Source organism: Blennius ocellaris (genome assembly GCF_963422515.1).
Source record: "Blennius ocellaris genome assembly, chromosome: 8".
NCBI classification, from domain to species: domain Eukaryota; kingdom Metazoa; phylum Chordata; class Actinopteri; order Blenniiformes; family Blenniidae; genus Blennius; species Blennius ocellaris.
Genome location: NC_137657.1, coordinates 1,065,519 through 1,085,445, shown reverse-complemented (window position 1 = coordinate 1,085,445; position 19,927 = coordinate 1,065,519). Strand labels below are relative to the sequence as shown.

At 46.5% G+C, this 19,927-nt stretch overlaps 1 protein-coding gene across 1 annotated transcript in view; it reads left to right on the top strand.

The window, feature by feature from the left end:
• Positions 1-2,550: 2,550 nt before the first annotated feature.
• slc6a20 (solute carrier family 6 member 20) overlaps positions 2,551-19,927 on the top strand; it is a gene marked incomplete at both ends in the record, with an annotated part of 52,024 nt that continues 34,647 nt past the window's right edge. Inside the window, 2 exons of the mRNA XM_080501268.1 lie at positions 2,551-2,674; positions 15,821-15,961. Coding sequence (XP_080357394.1) covers positions 2,551-2,674; positions 15,821-15,961 — 265 coding nt within the window. The remainder of the gene's footprint in view (positions 2,675-15,820; positions 15,962-19,927) is intronic.

Genomic DNA, 19,927 nt, shown 5'->3' with positions numbered 1-19,927 from the left:
TAACTACGTGTTCAATCGTCTACTCAGAACAAACCATATTACTCTTGTATATTAATATTATTACAATTAAAACAATGTCTCAGGCCTATTAGACAAAAGTGCACACAAGTTCTGGTTTATTTTCTGTATAGTTTAACAAATCACTTACAATCTACAAAATAGCTCCAGTCAAAAGAAAATCATTACAGCTTAACTGTGTCGCCCACTTTAATGTAGTATCTAGTACATGGGCATCAAAACCTACACAATACATTGAAGTTTTTTTCCATGTGGTTAGAACATTAATGTAACAGTGAAACTGTTTGGAATCATTGTCTGTTTTGTCTGTTTTTCTTTTTCACTGTCCATCTTCTGTACTACAGGTACAGTCTGAGTGTCTGGAAATCTGAAGGAGGCAGGGCAAAACAAGGTTACTTGTATTGCATGAATTATTTCCTGATTGTATCTATACATACCTACAGCAATCAGATTTGCAGGCTAAAACATAAATAAGACCACCATCTCAAATAAGATTACAAACATTAACCAGGACACATGCTCCAGTTGCTGAGAATTTTAGCACAGGCTATAAAGTTATAGAACAAGTAAAAAACACCTGGTACAGTCAGGCCCGCCCCTCCCTACACGCAGAACACGCACTGTGCGTAGGGCCCCGCGATCCATGGGGGCCCCATTTTGCGCAAGTGAATTGAATTTCCCTCGGGATCAATAAAGTATCATCATTCTCTGCAAATGTGCAAACGATGCGCTGCATTTTGCCGAGAGGCGCGTAGAACACCGTCACCAAGTCAGCCCGAGGCCGGAGAGAGAGAGAGAGAGAGAGAGAGAGAGAGAGAGAGAGAGAGAGAGAGAGAGAGAGAGAGAAAAGAGACGAAAGCGCGAAGCATCACCATCTGACCAATCAGCGGTCAGATGGGCCGGCAGGCAGTTGTTTACAGGTAGAGAGTAGAGAGAGAGAGAGAGAGAGAGAGAGAGAGAGAGAGAGAGAGAGAGAGAGAGAGAGAGAGAGAGAGAGAGAGATGGCTTCCAAACGTCAATACAATAATAATAGTAGTAATAATATTATTATAATGTTATTGGAAGGGGGCCCCCAAAATAAAATCCTGCTTAGGGCCCCCACTTGGCCAGGGGCGGCCCTGGGTACAATGCATAAACATGTGGTGCTAATCGCTTTAACATAAATTACTAGAAAAGGACACACAAAACTGAAAACTTAAATGTTCTTAAGCTATGTAAATATTACATTATTAGGATTAAATCAAAATAAAATCTTGGGACTGACATTTTTTCCCCAGCCAGGAATGCGTCTTTTATTATGATAAATTAGTTGATAGTTATTTGTTTTTGACCATTATATTAATACTGTTGTTATTATCATTGATTTAAATAAAGTATTTATTAAGTAAAATTATACAATATAGGCAAACTATAAAATACAAAAAAGTAAAAGGCACCACGGCGTAGTCATGTCACAGACATATTGACGTATATCTGTGCCCTCAGAGTGGGTTTGAATTGAATTATATTCCCAATTGAAATCAGACTTTGAATTATCTCCTGTGCTGCTCTACTGCACATGTCCAGCAGGCCTCTGTTCACTCAAAAATTACTCTTCCAGTTTACATAGATGAACATAGTTTTAAACCTCTTTAAGTAAAAATGACTTCATACTCACAATTCATACTCAGAGTTAACTGAACAGAAGAGCGAGAAATAAGTAAAGTACATTTGTATGATTTCAGCAAGCGCAAGTAAAGCCGTTCAGAGTTCCATGTTGCACCAATCTCAGCAAAACAAATTCCTCATATTGTGCAAACTAAATCTGGCAATACATCTTTTAATGATTCTGTTCTGTCGATCTGACATGATGATCTGATGACCTGAGATCTGATGATCTGATGATCTCAGGTCCATTTATATTTAATCTATCAACTTCACTTGACAGATAGATGGTAGACACAAACTGTCAGGACAAATCTGAGGATCTGGCCTGAACGCAAAGTGTGGACAGTTTGGTATCAAGTGAGTGAGTGAGTAAGTGGTGTGTGTAACTCATTAACGGAAATCTCGTCTTTCCAAAGAAGACCCGCCTCCCGGGAGTAAAACTGTCAACCCCCCCGCCTCACAGGGAGAGCCGAGAAAGTCCGCTGGTTGGACGCCAACAAACACACACACACACACACACATGCATGCTGATCCACACACAGACCAGCAGCTCAGCTAAGGACCAGAGCACAGACCCGGAACAGGACTAGGACCAGAGCACAGACCCAGATCAGGATCAGGACCAGAGCATAGACCCAGATCAGGACCAGAGCACCGACCCGGATCAGGACCAAAGCACAGACCCAGATCAGGACCAAAGCACAGACCCGGATCAGGACCAAAGCACAGACCCGGATCAGGACCAAAGCACAGACCCAGATCAGGACCAGAGCACAGACCCGGATCAGGACCAAAGCACAGACCCAGATCAGGACCAGAGCACAGACTCGGATCAGGACCAGAGCACAGACTCGGATCAGGACCAGAGCACAGACTCGGATCAGGATGGAGAAGGATGCACGTCCGAACTGGGACAGCCCGGTGCAGTTCGTCCTAGCGTGCGTCTCTTACGCAGTGGGACTCGGGAACGTGTGGCGCTTTCCGTACCTGTGTCAGATGCACGGTGGAGGTAAGAGGCTCTCCGTTCTTCTTCTGCTCACTCTAACACAGAAAACACAGCTTATTCTCCTCAAAATCACCTCAAGCATGACAGACACCTGCTCCAAATAACCTGGAACACCTGAGCAGGTGAACAGAGTCCAGAACTCTCCTCCTGTCTGCACCTTTAACTGTATAGAGTCTGAAAATACGATCTGTTGTCATTAAAGAGAAGACTATGCTCACATAAACAGAGACAGCATCTTCATCTAAAGTCTCCATTAAAACTTTACAACCAAAGACCTAATCAGAATCGGAATCAGAAGTACTTTTTTATTCCCTGGGGGGATTCTTTGACATAGCTCCACACAGAAAGCTTCAGTAAAGTTGAATTTATGCAATATTGGGTCATCTGTCCATATATATGGAGTTAAAGTCAGTGGTGATGGTGTAACAGTGATAGTGTAGTGGTGACGGTGTCGTGGTGACGATGTAACAGTGACAGTGTAACAGTGATAGTGTAGTGGTAACAGGATAACAGCAATAGCATAATAGTGATGGTGTAACAGTGATGTGTAACAGTGATGGAGTCATGGTGATGGTGTAGACGTGACGGTGTATTGGTGATGCTGTAACAGTGATGTGTAGAGGTGAAGGTGTGTTAGTGATGGTGTAGAGGTCACAGTATAACAGTGTAATAGTGATGGTGTAGTGGTGATGATGTCACAGTGACAGTAGAGCAGTGATGATGTAACAGTGATGTGTAGAGGTGATGGTGTATTGGTGATGGTGTAACTGTGATGGTGTAGAGGTGACAGTATAACTGATTGTGTAATAGTGATGGTGCAGTGGTGATGATGTCACAGTGACAGTGATGTGTAACAGTGATGGTATAGTGGTGATGGTGTAGCAGTGATGTGTAACAGTGATGGTATAGTGGTGACGGTGTAGCAGTGATGTGTAACAGTGATGGTATAGTGGTGACGGTGTAGCAGTGATGTGTAACAGTGACGGTATAGTGGTGACGGTGTAGCAGTGATGATGTTACGGTGACACTGTCGCAGTGATGGTGAAACAGTATAACAGCGATGGTGTTGTGGTGATGGTGTAACAGTGAGAGTGTAGTGGTGATGGTGTAACAGTGATGGTATAGTGGTGATGGTGTAGCAGTGATGTGTAACAGTATAGTGGTGACGGTGTCGTGGTGATGATGTCACAGTGACACTGTCGCAGTATAACAGTATACTGGTGTAACAGTATAACAGTGATGGTGTAGTGGTGATGGTGTAACAGAGTGAGCTTAACAGCCAAGAACAACACATAGCACTTACAGGAGGAGTTCTAGAGTCTTATTGCCACAGGAAGGAAAGATCTCCTGAGACTGTTGTGCACTTTGGTGGAATTACATCTCAAATCTGTTTCACACAACCAATGGGACAAAACTAAATAATAATAGAAATATTGTCTACATTTGTAGACAATTAAAATACAATAACAAAGCAGCTTTATTGTCAAATCCTATCGGAGGAAAAAAAAGTAATATCTATCTTCTGCTTTTAAGAAAGTCAAACTCTAACAGCTGTAACAAGCCATCTGACTGTGTTCGCAATAAAATATTCAGCATAACGTGTTCAGTATAACGTATCCCTCCTCAGACTGAAGGTTCTCACTCTTCAGTCGGTGGATGGAGGAGTTCTACTGCTATTTTCTGAAAGCTGATCTGAACTGGTGCTGCTGCCAGGCTCAAATCTTTCTTTATCTCTATTGACATAGTAAAGCACATGAGAAGCTGGTGAGAAACTAGTGAGAAGCTTGTGAGAAGGGCATGAAAAGGTCATGAGAAGCTGATTAGAATATTAATAATGGCTTGGATTTATATAGCACTTTTTTTCAAGGTGGTGGTAAGCTGCTCTGGGGCTGCTGACAGAGGCATGGCTGCCATTTCATGCCTAAGGCCCCTCCGACCACCACCAACATTCATACGAGGCAATTGTCATATGGCAATGACTTTGATATAGCAGGATTTAAACTGCCAACCCTTTGGTTATTGGATGACCCATTCTACCACTGAGCCATGGTCACCCCAAAAGCTGATGAGAAACTACTGAGAAGGTCATGAGAACCTGTGTGACCTTAAAATAACAGGGTTCTGATTCTCTCTTTCTCGCTCTCTCTTTCTTACTCTTGCTCTCTCTCTCGTGCTCTCTGTCTGTTGATCCCAATGTTGACCTTTATCCTCAATGTGAAGATACTAATAATGTCGCTAATAGTTAACCTGGGGACTAATAAACATTTCCTTCATGACTGTGTGTGTGTGTGTGTGTGTGTGTGTGTGTGTGTGTGTGTGTGTGTGTGTGTGTGTGTGTGTGTGTGTGTGTGTGTGTGTGTGTGTGTGTCTTTCTCGTCGTTGTATTTGGTTGTGGCATCAAAGGAAGTTTTCTTTGAAGAAATCATCGGTCAGCAGCTCGTCTATAATGATTAAAGACAACAACACACAGAGTCCACTTCTGGGGGTTTTTCCAGAAAGGAGGTTCAACAATCTGGGAGTCTGTCCCCGAAGTCTGAGTCGACTGATTCTGAGATGCAAAATTCAGAGTTTCCCCTTCTAGAAGAGCTGATCCAAATTAGTTCAATCAACTCTCATTGTGTGAACCTTGAGTTAAGGGCATGCACAACCAGAATAAAAGCCATCATCAATGAAATCCCGATATCATGATAACAGACCAAAAACAGAGTTATTTTGCTTTAAAAGTCTCAGGCTGGTAGAAAAATGCTGCATGAATCAATGCAAAAGCATTGAACGATCTACTGCTGAAGTGCCCAACCGGTCAATTGCAGTCTACTGGTAGACCGTGGACTGATTCCAAGTCGACCGCGAGTGGTGTGGAAAAAAAAAAATTGGTGTGGAGAAAAAAAAAGGGAGTGTATTTTGTCTGGTCACGGAACTGAAGTGACCCCCGGCCACCCGTCTGGCAAACACTCCGATCGGTTGAGCGCGGTGACGTCATTGACTGTTTTTTTTCCGGCTGTCAATACACATTTATTAATGTCGAGGTGACCCATAATATAGTTTAAAGTTTCTTTTTCTCTGCTTAGTAATATGCGTAACTTCAGCGGGTCGTCTCCTCTGATCTCAGGTTGTAGGTGGAAGAGAGTGGGTCGCCTGTCCATGCCAACCGCAACCAATTGGTGAGTTACTAGCAACCCGGCAGGGCCCCGGCTGCCCCCACATCAACCCTACCCCGAGGCGAGCCAAGGTGCCGCATGCGTAATACGAGCACGGAGACCTCTCAGTCCACCGGCAGTCAAACCCATGCGGACCCGCTCGTAATGGACCCCCCCCCCCAGTGGCTGGAGTGGCCAGTCGAAGGGCGGAACAGGGCGGCTGGCGGAACAGGGCGGCTGGCGGAACCCGGGGGAGACTGGGCTTGGGAGACTTGGGCACTCCCTGTGGTCTACACTTGGGGGGACAAAGGCATGCCCCGGAGAGGTCACCTGCAACGGCCCCAGCCATGTCTGGGCAACCCGGTCCCGGCAGAGACCCCTGGTGAGAGGGTCGGAGGGAGGCCGGACCCGGACAGTTGATTGCAAAGCGGCCCTCAGACAGGCGTAGCCCCAGGGGGTATGGTTGAGTGAGCAGCCATGTTCCGAGACAGGGTGGGGGGGAATTGACAACCCTCCGGGCGCTGATTATAGTTCAATTCTGCAAAGGAAGAAAAAGTATCTCCAAGGCCATCTTTGCAAATGCCCCGGTGAAGCAGGCGACACAATGATGTCACTCGCTCGATCAATCAGAGCGCCCACTAGACACACAGCCAAAGTTGCCTCAGCTCCGCGACCAGACAAACACACTTCGAGAAATACAATTAGTGTGTGTGTTTCTTATATTTTGTGTTGTGGCAGGACGAAGGATGAGGCAGAGCTGAATCTTGTCTTTATTGTAGCGAACAACAGAACAGGACTTGCACAGCCCACAAAAGCCCCAGCGTGGGAGAGCCCAAACCCCGCCCCTCTACCCAGAGTCCTTTGGGTGAGAGGCCTGGCTCCAAGCAACCGCCACACAGCCACCCCCCCCCCCCCCACCCCCCCCCCCCCCGAACACCCAGAAGGCACATCTGGGAAACCAGTCAGTACCTCACAGGAGGCTTTAACGGTCGGCCATAACGGCTGTGTTGTCACTCATGTGAAACCTCAGATGAAACTCTGCGATCAGGGCGTCCAAGAGGAGGAGAAAACACTGGGGGTCTTGAAGGAGGGCGACCACGACGGGGAACCTGGGCCGGACACATGACCTCATCAGCCATCATATTGGGGTTGTAAGGGCGAGCGGTGAGCGTCATGTCGCACGACGCAAGGCGGGCCGAATTGAGCTCCGCCTGAACAAACGACCGTGGAAAACCGTGGTGAACGGGGCCCGGAGCCGAAAAACCACTGGAGGAAAATGGACCGACGTCTGACCGGGGTCGCGGCGCAGAACTCACAGACAAAAATTCCCCCAGATGCACCGGAGCACAAGCACTCGAGACGGACAAACAGCAACACAATCCGCCTTACCAGCCACATGTTGAATATCGGTCGTAAACTCGGAGATGGATAACAAATGGCGCTGCTGGCGATCAGACCACGGCTCCATCACCTTAGACATCGCAAAGGTCAACGGTTTGTGATCCACATAAGCTGTGAATGAATGACCCTCCAAAAGGAAACGGAAATGACGAGTTGCCAGATATAACACCAACAACTCACGGTCGAAAACACTATACTTGCGTTCGCTGTCTCGTAACTTGCGGCTGAAAAATGCAAGAGGCTGCCAAACTCCAGCCACCTGCTGTTCCACCACAGCCCCCACCGCTATATCAGACACGTCAGTCGTTAGAGAGATGGGTGCTGAAGGTGCTGGATGGGCTAAAAGACCTGCATCAGCAAGAGCAGTCTTGGTATTCTCAAAGGCCTTGACACGATCTGGTGTCCAGTCAACTGGATCGGAGCCTTTCTTCACACGCAAAGCCCCATAAAGTGGCTGCAGAAGGTGGCGGCACGCGGAAGAAAACGGTTGTAGAAATTAATCATGCCCAAAAACTCCTGCAGGGCCTTAACCGAGGCTGGACGAGGGAAATCTGTCACCGCCTGCACCTTAGAAGGCAACGGAATGGCACCCTGAGCTGAAATACCATGACCCAAAAAGTCAATCACAGGCAGACCAAACTGGCACTTGGCAGGGTTGACGATAAGGCGCTGAAAAACTTGTTTTAGGTGTGACAAATGCTCCTCAACTGAAGAACTAGCCACCAAGATGTCGTCCAGGTAAACAAACACGAAAGCGAGGTCGAGCAGCACCGAGTTCATCAACCTCTGAAAAGTCTGTGCTGCCCCTTTAAGGCCAAAAGGCATGCGCAGGAACTCAAAAAGCCCGAACGGGGTAATCACTGCAGTCTTAGGCACATCATCTGCACACAGGAACCAGGTGATAACCGCCACCAGGTCCACTTTAGAAAACACAGACGTGCCAAACGCACAGAAAAGTCTTGAATATGGTGAACGGGATAGCGATCGTGCACAGTGACATTGTTAAGGCGGTGAAAATCTCCACATGGCCGCCATGACCCGTCTGCCTTCGGCACCGTGTGAAGCGGCGAGGCCCACGGGCTGTTAGAACGCCTCACGATGCCCAAACGCTCCATATTGGCAAACTCCTCTTTAGCTATAGCTAGCTTCTCCGCATCTAAGTGACGTGTGGGCGCAAAAACCGGCGGGCCCGTGGTAGCAATGAAATGCTTGACGCCGTGCTCCGTCACCGTGGTGGAAAATACAGGCTTGGTCAAAGACGGATACTCCCCCAACAAATGCTGAAACACATTCTCTGATGCTACCAAAGTAGCGCGGGTTAACGGCCCAGGTCCCCCGGTCTCACACGGAAAGGTAGCAAATGACGCTGCATTGATCAATCGGCGGTTCGCGACATCAACCAGTAAATCATGAGCAAAGAGAAAATCAGCACCGATAATGGGAACAGTAGTGGAGGCGATCACAATGTCCACCAGAAAACGCTTCCCTGACACCGAGTCTTTGACGAAAAGCAGCTCACATCGTCCACCAGCACCCACAGCTGCTACTGAGTTCTGGTACTGGCGTTTCCTGGCGCCTCCAACAAGTAAGGAGGGACGCAGCGTCGCGCCTTGGCATGGAAAAAACACATGCTAGTCCTGTGTCGTCTCCAGGTGGCGACTCCAGCCACCACCACAGGGTCTGTGTCCTCCGTCACCAGCTGGGGGGGCTCCGCTTTCACACCTTGCACCGCAAATCTCCTTGTCGCCAGCAGAACTCCGCCTCCTCAGCTAAACCACGGAAGTCGCCTTCGGCCAAGCAGCGGGAGTTAGCCAAAGCTGGCGGCGGGAGTTGGCGCAGGAACAAGTGAGGGAAAAGGAATCCCCCCTCGTCCTCGCCCAACAGCGACAGCATGTCGTCCATTAAGTCCACGGCCGAGCCGTCCCCTAACCCAGGCAGGAGAGGAGTTTATCCGCCCTCTCGGGGGCAGAAAGGCAGAACCTCCACAGCAGGAGCTGCTTCAGCGCGGTGAATTTCCCGAGCCGCGGGGGAGCGCCAGTAGCTGGATTACCCACCTGGGGGACTGCTGGTCCAAGGCTGTGATGATCAAGTAGTACCTCTGCTCATCCTCTGTGATTCCTCGCAGTCGAAAGAGCGCCTCAACATGCTCAAACCCACCAAGCCGGGTCATTTTGCCAGAAGTCGGGAAGCCTCAGAGCCGCGGTGAAAACCTCCGTCCGGCGCGGCTGAGGAGACGAGGATGAATCAACCTCGCAGTCTTGTACTTCCTCGAACATGTCCATAAAGGGGTCACCAATGTGGCAGGACCAAGAATGAGGCAGAGCTGAATCTTGGAACACGTCTTTATTGTAGCGAAAAACAGAACTGGACTGGAACAGCCCACAAAAGCCCCAGCGCGGGAGAGCCCAAACCCCGCCCCTCTATCCAGAGTCCTTTGGGTGAGAGGCCTGGCTCCTAGCAACCGCCACAGTGTCATATATACACTATACCCTATCGTCAGTCCTTGTCTGCACAGCCCATCAGTCTCTTAAACACATGCACCCAAAAAAAAGGTCACATTAAACGTAACGGTATAGCGTCACACATATGTCCGAAAGTTGACTGCTTTCAACGGTAGCTAGCAGCTAGCCATCAGAGCACTACCAAACTTAAGATTGCTGAAGGGAAATGAGCCAAGACTTACCTTTTTCGCTCTGAATGGGAGGAAGATTATTTTTGGTTCTTTTCATTCAAAGCCTGTTTGTTTGATCTGCAATGGAACCGTGACGTTGCCAAAGAAAGGGAATCTGGAGCGGCATTTTGAAACAGTACACGTGAGCTACAAGAGGGATTACCCTTCAAAAACTCTTTTACGTGCTACAAAAGTGCGGGGTTGGAAAACACAGCTTGTAGCATGGCAGTCAATGTTCACCAAGCCGAAGACCCAGGATAATGCCACAACTATTGCTTCCTACCGCGTCAGTCACATCCTTGCTAAACACAAGAAGCCATTCAAAGACGGCGATATTGTAAACTATGCTTTTCTCGAGCCAGTGGATAGCCTATTTCACTACTTCAAAAATAAAACAGAGATCGTGAAGGCCATCAAAGAAGTGCAACTCTCTCACAACACTACTACAAGGCGATGTGAGGGAATGGGCGTGAATGTGGAGGAGCAACTGAGGAAGGATATCAGCGCGTGTGAGTGATTTTCCCTCCAATTTGACGAGTCGACTGATATGGTGGATGTGGCAAAATTGTGTGTCTTCATTCGGGTGGTTTTTGAAGATATGAGCACAATTTTGCCAGTAAGAGGACATGCCATAGGTGAGTATATTTTAATTTTTCATGGGATTTGTTAGCGAGACAGAAATGCCGCTCTTCAAGCTGATCTCTATCACAACTGATGGGGCGCCTGCTATGAGAGGCCGCACCAGTGGGTTCATTGCACGGTAGAAACAAAGTGAATCTTTCCCAGATATCCTGAATTCTCATTGTATAATTCACCAGCAAGCATTGTGTGGAAATATTTTAAATATAATAATAATAATAATCAGTTCACTCAACTTAAATCCTGTAAATCAATCCCTTTCCCCATCACCTCTTCATTATCTACCTCCTTCCCCTCGGCAATATCTTCCGCAAATTTAACATACAATTCCATTGCTATGCGGATGACACCCAGCTCTACCTCACCACTAAACCCTCGTCCACCCTCCCACAATCCTCCCTCACTGATTGTATCTCTGAATTAAAAATTGTCTTAAACAAAACAGCAATAAAATTGAGATCCTTCTCATTGGCACTAAATCCACTTTATCCAAAACCCACAGCTTCTCCATCAACATTGACAACCCCCCCCAGTCCAGTCCTCCAACAGCTCCTCCACCCACCACGTCACTCCAGTCCTCCAACATCTCCTCCACCCACCACACCACCCCCGTCCTCCAACAGCTCCTCCACCCACCACGTCACTCCAGTCCTCCAACAGCTCCTCCACCCACCACGTCACTCCAGTCCTCCAACAGCTCCTCCACCCACCACGTCACTCCAGTCCTCCAACAGCTCCTCCACCCACCACGTCACTCCAGTCCTCCAACAGCTCCTCCACCCACCACGTCACTCCAGTCCTCCAACAGCTCCTCCACCCACCACGTCACCCCTGTCCTCCAACAGCACCTCCACCACCACACCACCCCCGTCCTCCAACAGCTCCTCCACCCACCACGTCACTCCAGTCCTCCAACAGCTCCTCCACCCACCACGTCAATCCAGTCCTCCAACAGCTCCTCCACCCACCACGTCACTCCAGTCCTCCAACATCTCCTCCACCCACCACACCACCCCCGTCCTCCAACAGCTCCTCCACCCACCACATCACTCCAGTCCTCCAACAGCTCCTCCACCCACCACATCACTCCAGTCCTCCAACAGCTCCTCCACCCACCACATCACTCCAGTCCTCCAACAGCTCCACTGGCTCCCAGTCCAATCCCAAATCCTCCAGTGCACGTTATGAGGAACATGTTCAGAGCATCTCATCAGACTTTGAGAGACGTTTTACTGACTTTGCCCCAATTGAGCCTGTTGCCAGCTATGTGTGTATATGTGTTGCACTCCATTTAGTGCAAGTATTGATGTTGGTGACACTGCAGCTAAAGTCAAATCACTTTTGACTTGTAAAGCTCTGTTCTTGAGGATGAAATCTGAGATCAAAGCCAGATCAACACTCGCTCAACCTGGAGAGATCTGGAAACTACCGTAGTATCCCAATCTCAGACGATGTGCCTTGAACCTGACAAGTGTGTTTGATCAACTTATTTCTGCAAGTCTGCTTTCTCACACACAAAAATCATCAAGTTGAAGTACAAATCAACTGATGACCACCTTGCAGCCTGCGTACACCTTACAACCATTTATTTATTTATGGTTTATTTTCCTGTTTGGTTCATAGTAAGGTAAGTAATGGCTATTGCTCATCATGCAGATCAGTGTGCGCGTGTGTGTGTGTGTGTGTGTGTGTGTGTGTGTGTGTGTGTGTGTGTGTGTGTGTGTGTGTGTGTGTGAGTGTGTGTGTGTGTGCGTGCGTGCGTGTGTGTGTGTGTATGTGCGTGTGTGTGTGTGTAAATGCGTGTGTGTGTGTGTAAGTGCGTGTGTGTGTGTGTGTGTGTGTGTGTGTGTGTGTGTGTGTGTGTGTGTGTGTGTGTGTGTGTGTGTGTGAGTGTGTCTGTGTGTGTAAGACTGGAAGACTCTCACAACATACGTTATCTCAAATGATTTCCGTCTCGATGTCGATGGGGTTTGTAAATAACAGAGAACCTATTTCAAGCAGCTGCTTCAGGCAGGAGGATCCAGTAGAAACTCAGGGTTTCTTCTACAAAATCTGCTTAAGGGGGTAGGAGCCAGTAGAAACTCAGGGTTTCTTCTACTAAAACTGCTTCAGGTGGGAGGAGACAGTAAAAACTCAGGGTTTCCTCTACTAAACGTGCTTCAGATGGAATGACACAATAGAAACTCAGGATTTCCTCTACTAAACCTGTTTCAGGTGGGAGGAGCCAGTAGAAACTCAGGGTTTCTGCTACAAAACCTGCTTCAGGTGGGAGGAGACAGTAGAAACTCAAGGTTTACTCTACTAAACCTGCTACTGGTGAGAGGATCCAGTAGAAACTTGGGGTTTCCTCTACTAAACCTGCTTCTGGTGAGAGGATCCAGTAGAAACTTGGGGTTTCCTCCACTAAATCTTCTTCTAGTGAGAGGATCCAGTAGAAACTTGGGGTTTCCTCTACTAAATCTGCTTCTCGTGAGAGGATCCAGTAGAAACTTGGGGTTTCCTCTACTAAACCTGCTTCATGTGGGAGGAGCCAGTAGAAACTCGGGTTTCTTCTACTAAACCTGTTTCAGGTGGGAGGAGCCAGTAGAAACTCAGGGTTTCCTCTACTATACCTGCTTCAGGTGGGAGGAGAAAGTACAAACTCAAGGTTTCCTCTCCTATACCTGCTTCAGGTGGGATGAGCCAGTAGAAACTCAGGGTTTCCTCTACTAAACCTGCTTCTGGTGAGAGGATCCAGTACAAACTCAAGGTTTCCTCTCCTATACATGCTTCAGGTGGGATGAGCCAGTAGAAACTCAGGGTTTCCTCTACTAAACCTGCTTCTGGTGAGAGGATCCAGCAGAAACTCAAGGTTTCCTCTACTACACCTGCTTCAGTGGGAGGAGCCAGTAGAAACTCAGGGTTTCCTCTACTATACCTGCTTCAGGTGGGAGGATCCAGTAGAAACTCAGGGTTTCCTCTACTATACCTGCTTCAGGTGGGAGGAGCCAGTAGAAACTCAGGGTTTCCTCGACTAAACCTGCTTCTGGTGAGAGGATCCAGTAGAAACTTGGGGTTTCCTCTACTAAACCTGCTTTAGAATGGAGGAGACAATAGAAACTCAGGGTTTCCTCTACTAAACATGCTTCAGATGGGAGGAGACAATAGAAACTCAGGGTTTCCTCTACTAAACCTGCTTCTGGTGAGAGGATCCAGTAGAAACTTGGGGTTTCCTCTACTAAACCTGCTTCTGGTGAGAGGATCCAGTAGAAACTTGGGGTTTCCTCCACTAAATCTTCTTCTAGTGAGAAGATCCAGTAGAAACTTGGGGTTTCCTCCACTAAATCTTCTTCTAGTGAGAGGATCCAGTAGAAACTTGGGGTTTCCTCTACTAAACCTGCTTCAGATGGGAGGAGTTTTCCTCTACTAAACGTGCTTCAGAATGGAGGAGACAATAGATACTCAGGTTTTCCTCTACTAAACGTGCTTCAGATGGGAGGAGACAATAGAAACTCAGGGTGTCCTCTACTAAACCTGCTTCAGGTGAGAGGAGACAATAGAAACTCAGGGTTTCCTCTACTAAACCTGCTTCAGGTGAGAGGAGACAGTAGAACCTCATGGTTTCCTCTCCAAAACCTGCCAGCAAACAGGTTCAGTTCAGAGTCTGTTACCATGGTGACTGACCCTGAGCTTAATTCAACTCTCTTTCTGGAACGGAAAACTCTGAGTTTCCATCAATTCAGGGTGAACATGCTTGTAGTTTTCACAAAACCCACTATCTTCAACCCCCCCTGCCCTACGGAGGTCACCTGGGGGTGAACTGGTCACCAACTCTTTCTGAGTAAAACATAACAGAAATGAGCTTCAAACATGTTGAATGTGTGTGTTGATTACCAGTTGAGATTATCTGATTTGTCTCACTCTGTCCTGTCTCATGCTTTCCAATCTCACTCGAACTTGTCTCACCAGCCATTCTCACTTTGGCTCTGCTCATCTTACTACAACTCATCTCACCCTGACTCATCTCACTCTGACTGGTCTCACTCTAACTCGTCTCACTCTAACTCGTCTCACTCTGACTGGTCTCACTCTGACTGGTCTCACTCTGACTGGTCTCACTCTGCCTGGTTTCACTGACTGGTTTCACTGACTGGTCTTACTCTAACTCATCTCACTCTAACTCATCTCACTCTGACTGGTCTTACTCTAACTCATCTCACTCTAACTCATCTCACTCTGACAGGTCTTACTCTAACTCATCTCACTCTAACTCATCTTACTCTAACTCATCTCACTATGTCTTGTCTCACCCTGACTCCATGTAGAAAAGAGGTTTAAGGTCAGCACTCATCTTGACAATAATCAAATCAGCAGGTTGAATTATTGTAATTGAGAGTTTAGTCTCAGTGAAACATCTGTCAGACAGCTGGGGCTCATCCAGAGGGTGGAGCACGTTACACCTCACCAACACACAGAGGGTGGAGCACGTTACACCTCACTAACACACCGAGGGTGGAGCACAAAGAGACAATAATCAAATTTTTTTAAAGGCTCAACTGTGCGATTCTTGGCCATCAGAGATGAAATATTGATCATTAATCTGTGGTCAGGGCTCTAATTGGTGGCCGTGTGCAGGGTTCACCCGACGGCCCAGTTGGTGCTCATGAGCCGGTGATCTATATGAAGCAGTCAGATATTTGGAGCAATCGTAGCTGCTGCTGCAACCTGCAGCCTGTTTGATTCATTTACATGGGTTGTGTTTTGTTGGATAATGAAAGACCACAACAGGAAATGCTAATGTAAATGCTAGTAGATGCTAATTGATGCTAAGTACTTAGCTCAAGCTGCAGTTGCAACAATACACTCCAGGTTGTCCTCTCTGTCTATTCACAATGCTGAGGCTCCAGTCATGTGTACATTTTGGCGGATATGAAACCAGCCGACGGTATTACGCAATATGCAACACATTAGTGTGTGTTCGTACAGTCTGCAGACTTCATTATTTACATTCACCCCATGCTGTGTGAAAGGCTGTGGCTAATAAAGATTTTAAAATCACACAGTGTGAGGAAGACTTTAAGCACAAAGATGTCAACAATACACTGAAGTTTTTATTTATCACAAGTCGCTTCACAGCGCGACCCGGCCCCGGATAAAGCGGTAGCCAATGGATGGATGGATGGGCTTCACTATGACACCACTGGACCACATCATAACGTTCTGAATCACTGGACCACACTATGATATTGTTCTTAAAGTCTTCTGCCTGAAGGAGATTCATGAAAGTTTTTCTGAGTCGGTTGATTCTTTATCATCTTTCAGGTGGATTCCTGATTCCGTATCTCCTTATGCTGGTCGTGGAGGGTGTGCCGTTATTCTACTTGGAGCTCGCCATCGGGCAGAAGATGCGTTTAGGAAGCGTCGGAGCATGGACGTCAATCAGCCCCTATCTCGGCGGGTTAGGTAAGAGCCTCTGCCTTCACATAGAAACCTGCCTTCACTTTAGACATGTCATCTGGTGAAGTGCTGAACATTTTAGACATGTTTAACGACCACAACACATCAAGACACCACTGTGCAGCTTCGCCATCAGATCACCTTCCAGTGTTTCCAACAGGTTTGCACGGAGCTGGGTCTGGGGGGGGGGGGGGAACCAAATGCAACAGCAGCGCCAATCTAATCCAGAGAAAGTAAAAAAAAAACACTCACCATCACTTGTAGATTAAATCATCCTGCTGCAAAATGCTGCAAAAAACCTTTGTTGGTCTAAGTTAGCTCATCATTTCTGGCGTCGGGCTTCTTCTACTCACAATTTACTTTTCTTCTGCAAACAGGCGCCTTGAAAAAGTTCCCCAAAGCAGGTCCGCTATCGTATTATCCCATCTTGCTGTTAAATTAGCTGCCATCACTCCAGAGTAGCAGATAATAACAGTGCCTTAACACCACCTGCCCATGGGCTAGTCAATAAAGCTCATTTCAATGACCACATCCAGACCCGCGCTAGAAACTCTGCTGGTCCTGAGGCGGTCCGTCAATAACACATCAAACTCTGATTGGCTGATGATACTGTCACTCAACACTTTAACCAAATAGCAGGACCCAGCTTTGATCAGAGGGTAGCAATACAATTACTGCTGGCCCCCAGCAGAATGAAAAGGAGCTGTGATGGGTTTAGAGGACATAAGAGATTTGAGCTCCACAAAATATATATTCTGGATAACATTGCTAAAGTCACTAATTGATTCCAGACACAGATTTCAGAATCACTTTTTAATTAGTAAAAACTTTAGACATGTCATCTGGTGAAGTGCTGAACACTTTAGATATGTTGCACAGAGCTGATTGATTAGTTCTGATCTGAATCAGGTCAGAATCTAAGAATTATTGATGTCTGTTTGCTTTATTTCATTAGCATTTTCATTGTTTTATTGTGGACTTATCAAGCTTTGGTTTCCTCAGTATAGAGTCTCAGGTTTGTGTTTACATGTCATTAAAAATGTCTTCCATTGTGCAATTCTTCGATTTGAAGCAGATTGACTGCCTGGTGAACTTTGCTCAGATGAGCTGAATGCAACAGGAACGTGTTTGTCACACATTTTATTCAGGAAATGAGAACAAAGTTACTTCAGAATGGAGATGGTGTGAGACGTGTGAGACGGTGTAACAGTGTGAAATGGTGTGAGTCAGTTTGACAGTATGAAATGGCGTAACACAGTGTGAGATGGTGTGACACAGTAGCCGCTGCTCCACCACCCAATACGTGGTGGAGCAGAGCAGAGCGAGATGTTACGGTACAGCAAAGCACACCCGGGACCAATTGTGTCTCTGGTCCCACAACAAAAAGTATGGTAAAAAAGTGGGGTTGTGAACGACTCGGAGACGTGGAAGCTGCCGCTGGGCCGTCAAGGCGTTCTCGTGTGACTCAGGTTAAACTTTCTCATTGTGAACAGCAGCGTCCAGCTTCTGTTGAATCTCCTCCTCCTGTTCCTGAGAGGAGCGACACAACACTGTGGTCTTTTAACAACCTTGATAAAAGACCAAGGTGATGTTGTGTCGCGCTGATGTTTTAATACACCAGTTAACAAATCAACCAGTGAGCCAAGCAGAGCATGTAAACAACAACAAAAGTTTGCGGCCGATTAAATAATTAAATATTGCGGAAAAAAATTGTACCCGACGGTCGCGGGTTCTTTTCATACCATCCACAACTTTGAAGTTGGACCGCACGAAAACCCGTCCTGCCCCGCAACGCTCTGCAACGAAAGTGCTGTGGAATTGTGCCAAACATGAGATGATTGTGACACAGTGTGAGTTGGTGTGAGACAATGTGAGATGGTGTGACATGGTGTGAGTCAGTGTGACAGTAAGATAGTGTGGCACAGTGTTCGTGAACATCCGCAGTGTGAGATGGTTTGAGATGGTGTGACAGTGTGAGATGGTGTGAGACAATGAGATGATGGGAGACAGTGTTAGTCAGTTTGATAGTGAGATGGTGAGACTCTAAAGTCAGAATGGAGATGAATGGAGATGGTGTGAGATGTGTGAGGCGGTGTGACACAGTGTGAGATGGTGTGAGACAGTGTGTTACAGTCAGGGTTGGGAAGGTCACTTGAAAACTGTAATCAAACAATTACAAGTTACTTGTCAAAAAATGTAATCAGCAACTTACTCGAAATACTAAAATAAAAAAGTAACGTACCAGAGTACTTTTACTTACTGTTGGATTACTTCACCAGCGAACATACAAAATAAAGACAAGAAAGAATAAAATGTGTTGTCTGCTCAGTGTGTTGACACGTCTTGTACACAAATTACACTTAACAAGTTTTGAACTATCAAATCTCAGTAACCAGTGAGATGTCTAAGACTGATTTATTTTTTTATAGAATCAAAACCACAATTCAAATAAAGCTTTCAATTTCTATTCAAGAAAATGTGCCCATCTTTTCCAAAACTCTCTCTCTCTCTCTCTCTCTCTCTCTCTCTCTCTCTCTCTGTCTCTCTCTCTCTCTGTCTCGCTCTGTCTCGCTCTCTCTCTCTCTCTCTATCTCTCTCTCTCTCTCTGTCTCGCTCTCTCTCTCTCTCTCTCTCTCTCTCTGTCTCTCTCTCTCTCTCTCTCTCTCTCTCTCTCTCTCTCTCTCTCTCTCTCTCTCTCTCTCTCTCTCTCTCTCTCTCTCTCTCTCTCTCTCTCTCGTCCCGTTTCCTCATTGGTTTTAATGTTGTTTTTTCCAGACTAAATATGAATGTTTAATGAGAGGCTGTATCTGGCAGCATGGATCACTGGTTGATAATAACTAACAACCTGCTACTCAGTCAACGAGCAGACTTTAAAAAAAAAAGTGATGGCACATGTCACCCTAATTAATACCAAAAACACGAGATCCTCTATTGAGAATATCTTCCTACCATCAGCACCAGTACTGGTATTGGCAGGTTACTGGCAGGTTATGAGCTAATAAAACGAGTGAAGGAATATAGAAGTTAAACATTTGTTTTTTGGTTTGACAACTGAACATATTGTATTCAGCTATCTTTCTACACAGCTGGAGTTTCTCCCACTGCCCAAGTTGGGAATAACAAAGCTATAAATTCATGTTCAGGGACTTTCCAAGTTGGTTGGCGATGTCTCCTCAGTGCTCTACTTTTCAAAAACATGGTCAAGGTAAGATTGGAACAGATAAGAGGTCAGAGGTCACTTTGTCCCACAGAACATCAAGCTCTGAGAAGAACCAGGTTAAAGCAGTATTAGAGACAAAGGAATAGCAACGTCACCATAGCAACGCATACATCACGAGGAACTGACCAATGTGAGGTTGAGGTGTCATATGCAGATGTATAAATATGAACCCCGCGTTGCAACGGGGCCCTTCTTCACTGTAGACCCAGCCTATATACTTGGGTCTGCAAGGAAGAACGGTCCGAGCTCGTATAATGTAAACTCTGATATATGGAATTTTGTAGCATTGTATAATCTGATATGCATTTTTGTAATCTCTTGTTTGTGTGATTATTAAATTCACTATTGAAGAAATTAACTCTTTCTGCCTCTCCCGGATCAAACGAACAAGCAGGAATTCAGGGGAACACGGGTACGAATTCCAACACTAGTTGACAGAGTCCAGGTGTGTTTCAGTAAAGTGAGCAGATTTTATCCTACCAGATGTTTCTTCAGGTGAGACGTCGAGTTCCTGGATGTTCACAGTACATTCATGGCTGGGAGGCATTATTAGCATTGTACAGAGGTTAACAGACTCCTCCCACTTTAAAACATAGTGATGAGAGCAGCTCAGTGTTGCCAACTCCTCAGTAAGGAAAGTAGCTATTGGCTGTCCTCAAAGTCGAGAGAAGTCTAAATGACATCGTCACCTAATTTGCATAATTGGACATTGCAAGGTACACTGTAGGACAGGGGTGGGGAACCTTTTTCAC